General features: G+C 48.2%; 2 protein-coding genes and 2 non-coding genes across 4 annotated transcripts; 2 read left to right on the forward strand and 2 right to left on the reverse strand.

Moving 5' to 3' along the window:
- Positions 1-1,509: 1,509 nt before the first annotated feature.
- LOC125535791 (60S ribosome subunit biogenesis protein NIP7 homolog) lies at positions 1,510-3,621 on the forward strand. Its single transcript, XM_048698865.1, has 2 exons — positions 1,510-2,172; positions 3,351-3,621. The coding sequence occupies exon 1, from the start codon at positions 1,605-1,607 to the stop codon at positions 2,169-2,171; it is 567 nt and encodes a 188-aa protein (XP_048554822.1). The 5' UTR covers positions 1,510-1,604; the 3' UTR covers position 2,172; positions 3,351-3,621.
- Positions 3,622-3,997: 376 nt separating this feature from the next.
- TRNAG-CCC lies at positions 3,998-4,068 on the reverse strand. The gene has a single exon. It is a non-coding gene; the product is annotated as a tRNA-Gly (tRNA).
- A 394-nt stretch (positions 4,069-4,462) lies between these two features.
- Positions 4,463-5,338, forward strand: LOC125535792 (photosystem I reaction center subunit N, chloroplastic). The gene is made up of 3 exons (XM_048698866.1): positions 4,463-4,795; positions 4,883-5,008; positions 5,097-5,338. Exons 1-3 carry the CDS (start codon positions 4,574-4,576, stop codon positions 5,184-5,186), a joined length of 438 nt encoding a protein of 145 aa, XP_048554823.1. The 5' UTR covers positions 4,463-4,573; the 3' UTR covers positions 5,187-5,338.
- A 327-nt stretch (positions 5,339-5,665) lies between these two features.
- Positions 5,666-5,736, reverse strand: TRNAG-CCC. Its single transcript has one exon. It is a non-coding gene; the product is annotated as a tRNA-Gly (tRNA).
- Positions 5,737-17,914: the final 12,178 nt, after the last annotated feature.

A 17,914-nucleotide genomic window follows, 5' to 3' on the forward strand; every position in this document is an offset into this window, starting at 1 on the left:
TATCTAAATATGCCCAGAAGCAGCCGTCATGTGGGACCGTCCCATGTTGGCCCACCTCGATGCCACATAAACACCACCTCATTCCCAATCGGATCAAACCCTATCACTCTTGTTCGCTTCACTTCCTTCACGTTTCACTTCGGTCTGTGTTGTGTCTGTACCTTCCGCGCGCCACCATGTCTGACTCCGGCAGCAAGCCCGACTCCACTGGCTGGGATGCGGTCGCCAAATCGGATTCGAGCTCCGCCCCGGACAACGAGGAGCTCGCCCTTCGCTGGCCGCGCATGGATAGGGGTGGGAGCTTGAGCTTTTATGCCCTCCTCGATGGCCCAGAGGGGCAGCTCAAGCTTTTGCGCTGACCTGCACCAGCCCGACGTAGTCCGCGTCCTTCCCGTTGAGGCGGCAAGGTGAGTTGTGGCGCCCGGCAACTTCAGTCCTTGCTCCTCATGGACGACTTTGGGTGCTCATGCTCGCACCACCGAGCCAGCAGTCGCCGCTCCCCGAGTCGGAAGCGTGGGTCGCTCTCTGCGCGAGGCACAGGGCGACGCAGGCCGAATGTAGCCAATCTGGCTATAGGTCATGTACATTCACTCACAGGCCGCTTCCTACCGACTTGGAGGACGACCTTCTTCACGACGTCACCCGTCGCTCCTTGCCCACGACGGAGATGAGCGCCCGCTGTCGCCGCTGCAAAGATGCCAAGGCATAGCGGCTCGGTATCGAGGAATTCAATCGGCTCGTGCGACAGAGGACGGCCAACACGGCAAAAGCTCAACGCCTCGCCAAGAGCGGGTCCCCGTCGCCCGGCAGACCTTCCCTCCTTGCCCCCGTCCACCTCCATCAGTGGCGGCACCACAAGTGTCGATGCGACACCCCTTTGACCACCGACATCGACGCAGAGGAGTATTACAGCCGCTCTAGAGACACCAAGGGGAGGGGCCCGACGAGGAAGTGGCGGGGAGGGGAATTGACAAGTCCGATGGTAGATGCTCTAAGCATTCATAGGGTACCTTTTTCTTCATGATGGTGAAACTCGAGAGTAGCAACATACCGCGTCATCGGCACGTGCAGAATGCTTGATTCTCCATGTTTAGTTTTATATAGGGATTCAGCTCCTTCGTGAAATAAATTCAGAAATAATGCAAGCACTAGGATTTGAACCCTGGGCTGGGGATATCACTGTCCCTCTAACCATCCAACCAGAGGTTGGTTCGCTCCGGTTTGAATCTCTAGTAGTTATATCTACATGTATGAGTATGCTTTATCTCTAGTAGTCATATGTATATATGTATGAGTATGGTGTTAGGAACCACATATACACATAATTCGGCAAGCGATTTTTGAAAAAGAATTTGGTTAAAAAAAAGGAAAGTGGTCAAATGGAGCGGGCATACGCAAAACCATTGGCATGCGAAGCAATTGTGAGGCATGCTATCAGCCGTAGGATTTAACCGATCCAACGGCCGACAATCTGAAGGCCCGCAGTCCCGATAAAACCAAGGGGGAGGAAGCACCCGACTAAACCCTAGCCGCCGTCCGTCCCCAACCTTCACCGCCGCTCCCCCCTCAACCCTCCGCCCCCAAACCCCGCCGCCGCCTCCGCCATGCGGCCGCTCGACGAGAAGGAGACCACGATGGTCTTCGAGAAGCTCTTCAAGTTCACCGGCCCCAACCTGAAGCACCTCCTGGAGCGGCCCTCCGTGGAGGGCCCCGACCCGGAGCCCGGCCGCTACTGCCTCCGCCTCCACAAGAACCGCGTCTTCTACGCCTCCGAGTCGCTCGTCCGCCGCGCCACCGCCGTCTCCCGCACGCGCCTCGCCGGGGTCGGCACGCCCATCGGCAAGTTCACCCACGGCGGCGCCTTCCACCTCACCGTCCACGCGCTCGACCTCCTCGCCGCCCACGCACGCCGCCGCATCTGGCTCAAGCCCGACACGGAGCGCTCGTTCCTCTTCGGCAACTCCGTGCCCAAGTCCGCGCTCGCGCGCATCACCGAGAACACCAAGTCCGGCGACGGCGTCGTCGTCATGTCCATGGCCGACGTGCCCCTCGGGTTTGGGGTCGCCGCCAGGGGCGCGCAGGACTGCAGGAAGGCCGACACCAACGCCGTGGTGGTGCTCCACCAGTCCGACGCCGGCGAGTACCTCCGCAAGGAGGAGGAGCTCATGTGAGGTGAGGGTCCAGGCTTGGTTGTTCTTGTGTTTACTGATTGGACCATTTGCGTGAATTTAGGGACCCAATGTCTTACTATCTTTTCGAGAGTTCCTGCATATGTTATATGAATGTACTGGATGATTAATTGACTATGAGATGAGGCGATTGCAAATTTTCGGTGATAATTGGTCTTCTTCTCACCTGTGAGTGCATTAAATGGAATTTTTGGATCATATTACTTACTCAATTGTTCCATTCGTTTATTAGTCGTTAGACGGCGCTGGTTATGTGTCTTAATAAACCATATAACTGATCCTCTTTTGGGGATGAACTGGTTAATTGAAGAAGTATGTTGCATCAGTTAGGCTAATAGAATAACATAAATGGTGATCTTCAATTTGGCACTTTGATCAAGTGTTGTCTTATGCTGTTGCGGTGATGTATTGACTTACCTGGACTATCATTCAAGGACAGGAATGCTTTTATTCCCACCTCTGGTGCACACGCACTCTTTTGTTTTGTTTCTTGAGGCTCTCTGTAATAGTGCTGTGCGAACTACTTCAGAAGTACTCCCTCCGTCCCGTAATATAAGAGCGTTGTTAACACTGAAAACGCTGTTATGTTATGGGTCGGAGGGAGTAGATGTTTTCACATGAGACCAGTGAGCCTTTGGATGTACATAATGTTGTCAGAAGTTAGAATGCCCGTAAACAATAACCGCCCTGATCAGTTGTTGTCGTGACTGGTAAAAACATAAAGCGAAACACGAGCTCTGTGCTGTTCGGACAGAAAGTGGCGTTTTTCCATCATGAACTTAATTAAAACGCTTAGTATACTGGACTGAGATTGTGTTACAGGTTTAATTCTGATATATACTTGACTAAAATTGGTTTATCATTTCCGTGTAACTGTGGCATGCGCTTGCTGTTAGATTGATCTCACCACTTATGGATGATGGAATCCTGCTTCTGCAGCTGCAGTACTGTTGGTACTTGAGCAGAAAATAAACTGAGCACCCGCTTTTCGCTTTTGTCCATGCCATTTGATTGTTCTGTGAGACCACCCTGTGACAATCAACACCATCTTTGCTTAGTCATGCAGCCTGTAGATGTTTCTTTCATCTCCTGAGCATGTTATTTGTATGTCACACTTGGTTTGCCCCATGGGAATCTGATTTACGGCATTTGTGCTTGCAGGTGATGTGTGACTGGTGCTGAAAGATGTGTTCCCTTCCGTGGTTGCGATCACCGATCATCTGTGCTTGCAATCAGTGTGCAGTTCGTCCACCATTCTGTATTCTGCAGTTTTTATACAGGGCAAGGAAAAGCCGATGTCTGATCGTAGCAGAGTAGTTCTGATGGCTATAAATTTTGTCACGCTGTAGCTTATCAGTAAGCCACTGCATTGTATCGTGTGAACTGTGAACTAAAGATTAAGATAATGACACATTTCCTCTTGGAGCCCTAATTGTTTTTATGTTTGATCGACAAATTACTAACCAGCAAGCTAACCTGCTCATGAATGCCCCTGGTTTCATCACGCTTGAAGCCGCGAAGCTTTGGCAGCCATAGAGCTACGGTTAGCCATAGTAAGATTCTTATAGACAAACATTCGCCACTACTCTAGGTACCATATGGGCGGTACTCTTGGTTTACTTTTTATGGGGTGACATGGCTCGCCATTGCCAGGACAAAACATATGACTGGATACATTGTCAGCAGATTTGATCTTCATCTTCAGTGATATAAAACATACAATTCCAATTCCAAGGTCAGGTTAGCAAAAGGAGATTAACTTCATTCTTAAATAAGAATGAACAAACAAATATGTTGAGGAGAAAAATTGCGCATCCAGGGAATCGAACCCTGGTCAGTACCGTGGGAGGGTACTATGATACCACTACACCAGATGCGCTAAGTTGTTTTGTGGCCATTGATTACGGATAATAAACATTAGTACTCTAAAATCCATTGCACAGCTAACCTAAGTTTCAAATTTATCCAAAAGATTCTAATTAGTGGTCGGAGATATAAAGCTTTCACTACACGCCTTTAGAAACGTCATGTAATTTTGAATAGAACTAGTAGTATGTACTGTACAAATAGCAAATGAGCCGTTTCGTGAGAGCTCAAGGGTTAAAAATCTAAATCTAGTGGCACAGTCAGGTCAAGGCCAAGGAGATCTTGCCACGTGTCGTATGGGCCCCATCCCGTAAGGATAATGGGAGCCACCGTGGCGCCAAGGCCAGCCAATGGAATGGAAGCAAGCCTCACCCTATCCACACGCCCACCGCAGCGCCGTTTTCCCTCCACAGCATCCTCCGCGATCAAAAACAAAACCATCACCACACACCCCCCCCTCCCCTGAGGCCACACACACGCACACACACCAGATTCATCAAGAAAACCTCGAGAGGATCATGGCCGGCGTGAACACCAGTGTGGTCGGCCTCAAGCCCGCCGCGGCGGTGCCGCAGTCCGCCTCGCCGGCGGCGGCAAAGCGCGTGCAGGTCGCCCCGGCCAAGGACCGGCGGTCGGCGCTTCTCGGCCTGGCGGCCGTCTTCGCCGTCACGGCCGCCTCCGCCGGGTCGGCCAGGGCAAGCGTCTTCGACGAGTACCTCGAGAAGAGCAAGCTCAACAAGGTCCGCTCTGTTTCCTTCCTTCCCTGTCGCCGTCGGTTCGTTGCTCATTTCTCACCGGACTTTTTGATGATTTTTGCGCGTGATCAGGAGCTGAACGACAAGAAGAGGGCGGCGACGAGCGGCGCCAACTTCGCGCGCGCCTACACCGTCCAGTTCGGCAGCTGCAAGTTCCCCTACAACTTCACCGGCTGCCAGGACCTCGCCAAGCAGAAGGTAGCTCTCCTGTTTAACTAACCCTCCATGGCCGGATGAACTCTAAGCTCTGGCTGGCTGACGATCATGTCTTCTTGTGTGGTTGCAGAAAGTCCCGTTCATCACCGACGACCTGGAGATCGAGTGCGAGGGGAAGGAGAAGTTCAAGTGCGGATCCAACGTCTTCTGGAAATGGTGAAGCTGGTCGATCTGCCAGGCAATATGGCGAGTGCTGATGTATGTCAGCGCACCGCGTGTACCTAGATGTCCAAACTGCGCAAGTGTTTCGACTGTGAAGTTATCGTCGCTGTAATTTTATCATCATCAAGTGGAATTCTGTTTTCACCTGGATATGGATATATGCATGTTAGCATGTATCTTGTCACATCCAGAACGCGAACATTCATCAGTTAGAATCTTTCAAGCGAACTGCTTAGGCAATTTCGAGATCAGTTGGGAAAACACACGCAAAAAAAAGTAAATGATACCAAGCTGATTCTAACTCTAAGCAAAGATGCAAACCAAGCTGATTGGCATAAAGCCACCATATTTGCCAGCCACGTCGCCTAGTTAGATTTCCAAGGTTAGGTTACAACACATAGATCACATAGATTAATTATCTTTTTGATTATATATACGAATGAGCAATCGGAAAATAAAAATGGGAGAAAAAAATTATGCGCATCCAGGGAATCGAACCCTGGTCAGTACCGTGGGAGGGTACTATGATACCACTACACCAGATGCGCTTGTCTTTCAGTGAACCTTGATGAATCTAAGTGTAGTGTACAGAATAAATTCCAAAGTCCGGTGTACAACTTGAACGTATATGTATCCTATATGGTTCAAATTTATCTTGACAGTCCACTAATAATTTATTAATTAGTGGTAGAAAGATATAGAAGTTACCCTACAGGCTTCGTAGAAAACTTCATCTAATTTAGAATGGAGCTAGTATAGGTATAGCAAATGAGCTGTTGCGCAAGTCAAGTCAGTAGGAGGTTTTTCTTTAGACAAGTGAGTGGGAGGAGGTGTTTCGGTCTATAAGGCTGGTCATAGTGGGGAGTAACTTATACTAGTGTCATGCATATGTCACTAGTCTAAGTTACTACCTCCATAACCTCCATAGTGCAAAGTATCATAGTAGTAGTGTCATAGATTGTTTCATTTATTATCTTATAGACTCATTTTACCTTAGGAAGCGCTGTGTTACAGTAACATATTATGTTACTCCAAATACCCCTCTCCTCATTAAATACTTGCCACATAAGCAAAATTGTCTTGGGGTGTGTTAAGTTACTATCTAAGTTACTCCCACTATGGCTAGCCTAATCGTCCCTGAGCAAAAAAGAGTGACTCTGCATCCGCCGGTTTTTTGTTTTACTTATCTCCGCGACTATTAATAATATTAAACAAGCGAATTGTGGCAGAAACATTAAATATCAGCCTTTCGTTATCTTAGGTCCGATGACCTACATTGTTCAAATAGTGTTGTCCCAATTAAAGCATCGTAATTAGTAATCAAAGCATCGTAGTTACAATCAAAGCACGGTAATTGGCATTCCCAAAAAGGAACATCGTGTCAATAAATCAAATCACCGTAATTAGCATTCTAAAAATAAACATTGCACCAATGAATCAAAGCACAGTAATTAGCAATCAAAAAACAAACATCGTAACTTGGAATGTTTCTAAACTAGTCGACCTGATCCTTAGACCACGACCCTATAAGCCGTGAATTGTGCCACCGCGGCGTCTCGCCAACACCGCTGGAGATATTGATATTCACCGCTTGCAAGACTGATTAAGTAAATTGAAGAAGCAAAAAAAGGGCAGCTTGATGCATATAGCTCCCGCTTGTGGAGGTTTGGGGAAGGGTTGGTCTGCTTTGGATCTTTTGTACATAGCCTTAAATTTTGGATTGTGTGCTGCATGTACATAGCTCCCAAGTGAAACTTAATGTGTGACGTGAAGACCAACAAGTAAAAATCAGGGAGTCCACAATAAGAAATTGGAGGGGTAGTGGGGACAAGAACCCGAAAGGCTATGTATTTCCTACCGTGACTGTTAGTTAGCGCTCGCCTATAGGGCGATGAACGCGGAACAGCCCAGTCGTGACACGAACAGGAACTACTTCCATGATTTTTTGTTTTTTTGTTGTTTTTTCAGTTTGTTTTCAACCAGTCTTTAATCTTTCTTATGTTTTTTTCATGTTTTATTTTATTTTATTTTATTTTCCCTTTTCCTTTTCTTTTTCATTCATTTTAGTTTATTTTTTATTTAATTACATGAACATTTTTATAAAATATGGTGAACAAATTTGGAATTACATTTTTCCGTATCCTGTTTTATTTAAATACAAGATCATTTTCTACTTCCATTTATTTTTCTAACTTTTCTTTGTTGGTTGTTTTCTATTATTATCCTTTCCATCGTGTATTTAAAAAGGTTCATATTCCCAAATTGTTGGTTGTGTTATCAAAATTATTCATTGTGTACTTAAAAAAGGTTCACTATGAAGAATTTTAAGAATGGTCAACGTGTTTACAGAAAGTAATGGTAGTATTTGTGAAAAGGCCCATCGTGCATTCTAAAAATGTTCATCTAATATTAAAAAAAATGTTTACTGTGTATTTGAAAATTTTGTTCATGTTTCTAAAAAAGGTCATTTGTGCTCATCACATATTTCAAAACAAGTATGGCATGTTTGTAAAAATATTCATCATGATTTTTAAAAATATGTTCATTGTGTGTTTTAAAAATTGTCCTTTTAAAAACAATGCTAACCCTGATCTTAGAAAGTTTTATCATGCGTTTTCGAAATGTTTATAACATATTTTTGAAAATAAATCATTGTGTATTTAAGAAAGGTCATAGTATTTTTAAATAATCATTGTTGTGTATTTAAAAAATATACTTTTAATTAGAAAACATATTCATTGTGTAAGAAATGTATTTCTAGAAGATTTCAAAAAATCATCAAAATAGAAAAATAAATGTGAAAAATCAAACCAGAAGGAAAAAACCGGGTGCCGCTTGTTTTTTAATTATTTTTATCTTTTTAGTTGATTTTAATTATTTTTATCGAAAGTGCCGCTAGTGCGCTGGAATTCCTCAAAGGGCACACGCATGCGAGTGGTCGCTGCGTGTCGCTATAGCGAGTCGTTCCGGCCTGAAAGAGTTCCTTTAATGGGCTGGCCCTGTCGCGCGATTCTCTTTGGTTTTCTTCCAGTTATTCCTTTTTATTTTCAGTTTGCTTCTTTACTTTTTTTTTTCTTTTACCTTCCTTTTTTCGTTTCCATTTTAAACATATTTCTTCGGGATTTCTATGTTTCTCCACCGATTTTTTATTTTTTTATTCTTGTCCTTTTGTTTTATCTTTGAGTTTGTTTCTTCAGCTTTTCTGCGTTTCTTCACCTGTATTATTTGGGTCTTTTTCCTTTTTTCTTTTTTCAGCTCATGTCTATTGTTTTTCAATAAACAATGTATGTTTTCCTATACTCGCAGAACTTTTTTATACACGTTGCAAATACATGAAGTACTTTATTTTCACATACATATTTTCAATACTTTTCCGAACACATGTCAAACATTTTTCAAATACACATTGAAACCGCCACAAATTTTTGTATTAAACTATGACGAAATTTGTTTACACTGTATAAATATTATTCATAAAATGTCGCCGAATATAATTTTTGAACACGTTTTTTTTAATTTTCAAGCATCATTTTTTTGAATTAGGAAAACGTTTTTTAACACTTATAAATATTTTTGTGAAAATGTTTCGACATTGTTTTAAACCTGTAAATAATTTTTATGTGCCACATACATTTTTTGTATGGTACTCTCACCGTCCATAATATAAGAGTATTTTTGACACTAGTGTTTTTTTATATTGTACATTTATCAAATGTCACAAACATTTTTTGGAACACGTGAAGATTTTTAAAATGTCACATGTATTTTTTTATATTACACAAACCTTTTTTGGCATTCGATAAACATTTTTTGAAGACAAGATGAATGCTTTTTAAAATTTATGTTCTTTTCCACTTTAGAGATCTAAGTAAAGAAAAAAAAGAAAATGCGCTAGAGAGCGGCATTTCTCCCACGCTAAGCCAACCCATTTATGGGACCGCTTGAGGTAAGTACACCGTCCATCTCGCTCTAAGCAAGACAAAGCAATGCTCGTCCTTGTAGGGGACATATAGACACATCCATGAAGAACATGTACAATCATAAATCCAGTCTAATAAAGGCATCTTCCTGAAATATCCCCTCACCTATATGTCCGAACAACACTAAAACCTATATGTCTGAACCGAACACTTTTAGGCCTCCAACAAGGCCGTCCATATTGCCGGTCTGGTTTGAACACAAAAAACTTCCCAGCACAACCTCAAATCAGTGGTGGTATAGGGAAATCTAGACGTCTGTCACATAAGACTCCGATAATCCAAAACCATCCAAAAGCCCAACCGGCGCTCGTGGTTTCACACTTAATGGAAGCTCATCATCTCTTCACATACCTGCATTCATAGTGCGATCGTCAATTCACAACCCGAGGGGCCTCCCTGACTTTAAAAAGGAGGCTGACGACCCCCAAACCCTAACTGTCCCATTTCCACCACCCTCACACACTTCCACCGTTGTCGTCGCTCATAGCCGATCTCGCCGCGAGGTTGTCCAATGTCATCATGGCTCGACAAAAGATCACATACTACAAGATGCTCACACCAGAGCAACGCGCAGAAAACGTCTCCGAGGTAAGCGTCGCAAAGCCCGACGTGCGGCTTGCATTGTGGCCAGCCAACCTTCAAGCTCTGTGGAGGCAAGCTCAGAGGAAGACAAGGAGGAGGGCAACCCCATGGCGACGGCGGGGGTCGCCATGGAGGAGCACAAGGAAGAGGAGGAGGAACTGATGGTGGTTGACCCGGCCGCCAATTTTGCAGCCGTGGGGTTCGAGGTGGCCAACATCATGACAGGTGGGGGCACTACAGGAATCGGCTTATTTGCCGTCCGCCATGGCAGATGGCAAAGACACCAAAAACGTACAATCTCCCCCGGCAAAGAGGGTCACGGTAAACGGGTTCTTTGTCGTCCGTGGAGGATGACAAAGAACATGGATCGTAAAAAATGTGTGTTAGCCACATTAGGTGTCTAACGGTGGCCTTTGCCGTCTGTCAGCGGACGGCAAAACGTGCTCTGACACGTCACCCACGTGCCAGGCATGACGTGTGCCGTCCAGCCGCGTCGCCCAGTCAAACAGACGCGCGTCGCCCGATCAAACTGCAACGTTTGCCACCCCGACGCCCCATCCCGTCGACGGCCGCTTCGCCTTTCGCCCCCGCCGCCCCGTCCCGTCCCAAGGCGCCGGCATTAATGAGAAGTAATGCCGGTGCCGACCCGGCCGGCCGACTCCCGTCGCCCGGACGGCTATAAGACACCGCCCCGGCCGCCGTCACCCCACACCCGACTCCTGCCGCCGATGAGAACCAGTGCAGCGCCGACGATGGCCTACCACCATAGGAGCGGCAGTGCTGGCGGCGACGACGACGCCCAGAGCTCCTGGCCGTCGAGCCTCGGCAACCCGAAGACGGCGGAGCTGTGCCGGTACGGCCTGCTCGTGCCGCCGGGCTGCCGTTTTCCCCGGCAATGGCACATCTTCACCGACGGCTACCCGACGCTCGGTGTGACGGCGGAGGAGCTCCGAACCCACCGCGGCGGCCGCCACAACATCGCCGGCCGTCACGCCTTCTAGAAGAGGAAGGTGTACGACAAGGTCATCGCCGCCTTCTGGCCGGCGGAGGCTGAAGTCACCCTGACCTCACGGGCGCGAGCGGCCACCTTCGTGCCCCGGTGCCGACGCACGACCGAGCCCCATGGGAGCGCCATCGCAGAGCTGCCCGCCGCCAACCAGCCCCCCGGCTGCGCCGGCACCCGCACCAGCCGTCCCCCGGCCATGGATCTGCCACCAGAACAGGTGGTCCTCCGCAAGGACGGCGACCCGGACGACCCGCCGGGCGGGCACGTCGCCCTACAGGCATCGGAAGCGGCGACGTCGGTGGCGGCGACGACGGTTGCGAGGGAGGTCGCCGGGATTGCAACCGCCGCAACCATGTCGGCAGAGGAGGCCGTGATGGCGCCGGAGGACTAGGAGGCCGCGATGGCGCTGGCGGAGGACGAGCAGGAGGACGACAACCCCGTTGACTGGGATGACGTCGCCGGCCGCAACAGCGACGACGACGACAGTGACAACGAAGCGGTCGTGATCGACCTAGCGGCTAGCGATGAAGAATTTTAATTTCATTTAAATGACTATGTAAAATATCTCTATATATGCAATGAGAAAAAATGTGTTTGTTTAATTTTTTACCCGGATGGCGGACGGTGTGCACGAGCGGCGGGGCGTCGGGGGTGGGGGGAGCTGCGTGGGACGCCGCGCTGCGGGCCGGGGCGTCGTGCAGGAGCGGCGGGACGTCAGGGGGGAGGGGCATGGGGTCGGCGGCGGCGGGGGGTACGGTGGGTAGAGAGAGAGAAGGGGGTATGGGAGACAGAGAGGAGGAGGGGGGGAGACAGGGTTAGGGTTAGGGTGGGGGCGTTAGCGCCGTTAGGGAGATTTTGTTTACCGTCCGCTAGCTGATGGTAAAGTATCTTTGCCGTCAGCTAGCCGACGACAAAGAACTGGCTAATGGCAAAAGCTTATTTGCCGTCCGCTAGCGGACGACAAAGAACTGGCTGACGGAAAACTTCGTCTTTGCCGTCCGCTTGACGGCAAAATCTCTGATTCCAGTAGTGGGGGATGACATCCACCTCCTCCTCTCCATGGAGGAGGTGGATGAGCATTACCACCTTGCGTTGGACGAGGCAAAAATTGATGCAAAGCTCGAGGATGCCGCCATCATGCTCCCGCTCTTCACGGACGCAGAGCTCGTTGCTGAGAACCAGGTGTAACACCCCCAGTGTCATGGCTACACGTATCCTCTGTGATTAAAACTAATCATTTTTCCAAACAGTGCTTAATCACCTTTTGTTCAATATCCCATTTTGAAAATTCCAGTCAATTCAAATTCAAAGTGAAGTTTGAAGTTGCTCAAAAAGTTGCTGGAAAAATGTTTTCATCATATGTTCAAAAATTCTAATAACAATTATTTGTTAAGGAACACAATATCATCAATCAACTCTAAATGGTCCTTAATGCATTTTAACAGGAGCAGCAAAAATAGCCTTTCAAATGCCCTTTTCTTTATTGTGTAAATTCAATTGAACTCCAAAAATGCCCAAACCTTTTTGTGGCAAAGTGCTGGATATTGGCAAAGTAATTATGTGACCAAGTTTTCACATTTTTTTGCAAAATCTTATGGAAGCTCAAAATATTACTAAACCCCTTTCTGTAAAAAGAAAAAAAGCAAAAGTAAAAAGAAAGAGAAAGAGCACTAGTAGGCCACTGTGCACTGGGCCAAGTGCACAGTGCCTGGCCCGAGCCTCGGCCACTCCAGCTAGTCTGGCCCAGCCCCTCCTCGGGTCGCCTTCTCCCCCTGTTCCCCCGACCGGGGTTGCAACAGGGGCGAGCCCCGCCGGACCGCCTCGCCGTCGACGACGAGGGAGGGGATAAGAGCGCCCCCTCGACGCCTCGAGTCCTCCCCCTCACCTGCCGCCACTCCCACTTCCCCTCGCCCACTCCGCCTGTTCCTCTCCTCTCTCCCCTTCAGATCCACCGCTTCCGAGCGCGTCCATGGCCGCGACGCCGTGCTGACCGCGGCCACCGCTGTCCCTGCCCCTCTCCGACGAGTCCCCGAGTGCTGCCGTGCCCAGCTACATCTTCTCCGACCACGACTCGAGCTCGTCGCCCCTAGAGCGCCGTCACGCCGTCGTCTTCAACCTCCGTTCGCCCGGGATCACCGCCGCTGTACGTCGCCGTCGAGCTCCCTCTGGCTCCCTCGTCCGCTTCCCTACACCCGCAGTGAGCAGCCGCTTCGATCTCCCCTCTCCTCGGTCTCTCCTAGTAGCCGTAGCCGCCGTTCCCGTCGCCGCCCGAACGCAGCTCCGCCGCGAGGCTCGCCGCCGACGTTGTGGTCGTTGACCTGCTCGTCCGAGCACTCGAACATGCTCAGGTCCCCTCACCGCAGCCGCTCGTGCCGCTAGATCCCCTCCCCGTGCCCTCTGTCGCCGTTGGCGGAGATGGCCGAACTCCGGCGTCCGCCTCGCCGCGTGCCGTCGTCGTTTTAGGTCTTCCCGAGGCCAACCATTAGCGCCACGTGACGCGCCTCGCTCCCCTCTTTCGAACGCCACCTTGTGCGCGTAAAACGGTGGCCGGAGCGCGTTTTCCGATGAGTCCTGAGGCCTCCGCCGCATTCTGGCGTCGCCGTCGACGAGTCACCGGCCCCGCTAAGCTGGCGCCGCGTGGGACCCATCCACGATCGCTGACGAGTGGGCCCCTGCGCCCTTTTGACCGCGTTGACCAAAGTCAACGCGGGGCACTGTTCATCCCTCTCGCTGACATGTGGCCCCCCCTCTGTTATATTAGTCTAATAACATTTTATAAATAAAAAGGATTAGTTAACCTAAAACACTCACTGACGCCCGGGGCCCACTCCTCTAATTATCTCCGCTAGTTTAGTTTTAATCCACTGTTAAAATAATAGAGGCTGACATGTAGGTCCCACTGGACCCATAGGCCAGGTTTGACCTGGTCAGCCGCCCTGCTGACTGTTGATGTCACTATGACATCATGCTGATGCAATTTTTCCTTTTTTGTTAATTTAAAATAATTCTGGAATATTGTTTAAACTTTGAAAATTCATATAGAAATTAAACCGTAACTCGGATGGAAATGTTTTCTATATGAAAGTTTCTTAGAAAAATCCAACGAATCCGAATACGCGGTCCGTTTACCTATCAGATGCCTCTAACTATCTGAACATGGAACATTCCCCCTCCGGTCATCTGTCTGACACAGGTCCAGAACCGGGAAAACATTCCCGGTTGTTTTCCCCCTTCACCTTTATCGCGTAGCCATACGTTAGGTCACATCCGGCACATCTTATTGCCATGTTATGCTTTATGGTGCTATGTTGCTTTATATTTACTGTTTCTTCCCCCTATTCTCTCCGGTAGACCCCGAGTCCGATGACGCCCCTGTGATCGACTACGTCGATGACGACCCCTCCTTGCCAGAGCAACCAGGCAAGCAAACCCCCCTTGAGCATTCTGATATCGCCCATTTCTTTCCCTCTCATGCTTGCATTAGAACTACTACTGCTTTCTGTATGATCCTACTCTGATGCATAGCCTATTGTTGTTACCTGATTTCATACCTTACCTACTTATCCTAAACTGCTTAGTATAGGTTGGTTAGTGATCCATCAGTGACCCCCACCTTGTCCCAGTTGCCTCGCTTTATGTTCGATGACTCGATCAACGTGATCGACGTCCAGGCCCCGACACCGCACATCACCCCCTAGTTGTACGACACTATAGAGTTACTATTGAGTGCCGAGGGTGAACCTCATACATCACTCCTGATGAGATCTCTGTAGTGTAGCTATACGGTCGAGGTCATCGAGGGTGATTGCCTCCTTAACCACTTCCGTTACCGCTCTGTCGTGCAACCCCTCAATTGTGAACCTCGAGGGTGGATCCTCTTACGTTCACCTTGATGATAACATTGAGTGGGATTCACCGGGGGTGATTCCTCGGGTTTTCCCCTTGGTGTTAGACACACAATTACTATGGTTACTATGACTTTACACTGAGCCATGTTACTAAAGACGGGTCGACCCTGAGGGGTACCCGCGCGAGCTTAATTGCGAGTGATGTGGAGTTGGGTTGACCTAGAAGGTGCCCGCGAGATACTTACGAGGCGTGGCCGGGCATTCTTAGCCCTTGCCGCAAGTACTCGAGACGGGGCGACGGGGTCACATTGATCGTGAGTCTCTTCTCGTTACCGCGCGTTCCTAATCCACTACGATTTGGATATTTAATCCGAGGGGCCTCTGGCCTGATAGCACTAACCATCACGTGGGCATAGTATGGGTGTTCTGCGTCATATGCATCAGCCGAAGCTTAATAGACGTCAGCGACTAAGCGGTGCGCGCCGGGTTGGACTGTGTAAGCTCCTGCCTTGTTGAAGGAGGTAGCTAGGTCTGCTCACCGGCCGCCCACGCAACGTGCAGGAGTTCCCGGGGCGATGGCCCATGACCCCTGGGGGCATAGGTTTAGTCCGGCGTGTTGACCTCTCTATTAAGCCTAGGTCGGGTTGCGGCGTATTGTTTGGCCGAGGCCGAGCATGACCCAGGAAAGTGTGTCCGGCCGGAGTTAATCGAGCGTGGTGGGTAAGTTGGTGCACCCCTGCAGGGAAGAAAACATCTATCAATAGCCTGTCCTACGGTAACGGACACTTGGAGTTGTATCCTGATCGATACAACTAGAACTGGATACTTGTGAGGTTAAATGGATTGTGATGAGACTTGGATATGAGATGATAACTGGATAGTATGGCCCTGGGATTGCTTTCTCGTAGGGAGTCGAGAAAGGATCTCTGGCCGAGGTTGATAACATTACTGCTACTTTACTTTATGCTACTCTACTCCCTCCTGTTGCTGCAAGATGGTGGTTTCCAGAAGATGCTAGTCTTCGATAGGCTAGGATTTCCCCTTCCCTTCTGGCATTCTGCAGTTTAGTCCACAGATACAACCCATTCCTTTGATACAGATGCATACTTAGTTTAGATCTGATGTAAGTCTTGCGAGTACTTTGGATGAGTACTCACGGTTGCTTTGCTACTCCTTTTTCCCCATACCCGATTGTTGCGACCAAATGACGGATCCCAGGAGCTAGACGACGCCACTGATGACTACTACTACCCGGAGGATGCTTACTACTACGTGAAGACCGCAGACGACTAGGAGTAGTTAGGAGGCTCCCAGGCAGGAGGCCTTGCCTTTTCGTTCGTTGTTGCTTTTGGGCTAGCCTTCTTAAGGCAACCTTGTCTAACTTATGTCTGTACTCAGATATTGTTGCTTTCGCTGACTCTTCTGTATTCGAACTTATGTATTCGAGCCCTCGAGGCCCCTGGCTTGTAATAGAAAGCTTGTATTATTTTCAATTTGTGTCTAGAGTTGTGTTGTGATATCTTCCCGTGAGTCCTTGATCTTGATCGTACACATTTGCGTGTATGATTAGTGTACGATTGAATCGAGGGCGTCACACTAGGCGATCTTTGAGTCCATCCATGACACCAAGTGCGCCATCCTATTTGGGACCTTGAAGACGAGGACTCCAAGCGCGGCAACTACGCCAGAGAGGCGGGCGCCGGTGGCTCAGGCACCTTCGAGCCAGCCGCCAATGATGCTTAGACTGACGGTGTGTTCATCGGCTCATCTCCAACACAGATGAGTAGAATTATTAGGTTATTCTTTTTAAAGAAAACACACCCAAATGACAACTTAGATATGATAAATATCACAGGAAACAATAGTCAATACAATGAAAAGACAACTGGACACGTAACAATGATCAAAAATAAATTACGTTGAAAGTCATACTAGCCTCCTTCCTTTGATTGTAAGCCACGGACTGGAGATTGAAAATTGCACTGAATTGATTATAAAGGAAAGGGGCACTCGCCCCTTGGGACAAGATCTAGAAATCCCGAAGCAACATCGATTGAAGCATCACCCCACACAGTACATACTTGTATTCCATTGTCACCGGTTCAGAGGGTTGGGGGAACGGAACCATGCCACAGAACAACATAAAAGAAGATGTCGTAGTGGCCACACTAATATCCACCCATTAGCTCTCCTTGAAAGACTCGCCTGCCAAGATCTAAAGAGCCAGCAGATCTAGGGATACAAACTCTTAAAGGCCCTTCCCTGACGCCAGATCAAACATCATCGAGGCAGTGAGAGACCAGAAAGACCTTATTCAACATGCTGTCACCTGATCAATGTTGTCAGAGAAACAAAAAACCAAGGAAAATAAAATATATATTGCATATTTGATATGTTTAATTAAGCATCTGTTCAGTGATCTGCTTTGGAGATAGCCTAATACAACCACATAAGTCTTGCATTTAATAACAATAAGCACTTTAAACAAAAGTTTATGTGCCAGCATCAGAAGAGCTAAACAGATAGCCAAGTTCACAACCAGATCTTTTTCGGCCCACTCTGCCCCTGGCCCTATACAAAGCATCTCAAACATAATAAAAACCACATCGAGATTTCGAGATGATCGAGCGACCACTATTGTCATCAGAACGAGCTATCAACGCGACGCTGTCACGGCTCCCCTACCGGAGCGGCCTTGACCTTGTCGATGACAGTTCGGAAGTCTTCATGGACGTGCCCCTAAAGACCAACGCTCTGGAGAGACAGTCATTGTTGTTGAATCCTTACATAGATCTGAAGCACATGAGACCAAATCTCGCCACATGACGAGAAACTCTAGCCTCACCACCCCAAGGAGATGACATGAATCTACGCGGGAACTCCGCCGACTACGTCCAAACGGATGAACTCGAAGAGAATCAAAGCCCGAAAAACAAACACGAGGAAGAAGCGTCACCATATGACAACCCACAAGTATAGGGGATCACAACCGTTTTCGAGGGTAGAGTATTCAACCCAAATTTATTGATTCAACACAAGGGGAGCCAAAGAATATTCTCAAGTATTAGCATCTGAGTTGTCAATTCAACCACACCTTGAAAGACTTAATATCTGTAGCAAAGTATTTAGTAGCAAAGTAGTATAATGGTAATAGTGGAAAAAGTAACAGTAGCAGTTCTGTAGGAATTGTAACAGTGGCAACGACAAAGTAACGTAGCAAAGATCAATATGTGAAAAGCTCGTACACAATGGATCAATGATGGATAATTAGGTCGGATGGCATTCATCATGCAATAGTTATAACCTAGGG

Source organism: Triticum urartu, chromosome 2, assembly GCF_003073215.2.
Source record: "Triticum urartu cultivar G1812 chromosome 2, Tu2.1, whole genome shotgun sequence".
In the NCBI taxonomy this organism is placed as follows: domain Eukaryota; kingdom Viridiplantae; phylum Streptophyta; class Magnoliopsida; order Poales; family Poaceae; genus Triticum; species Triticum urartu.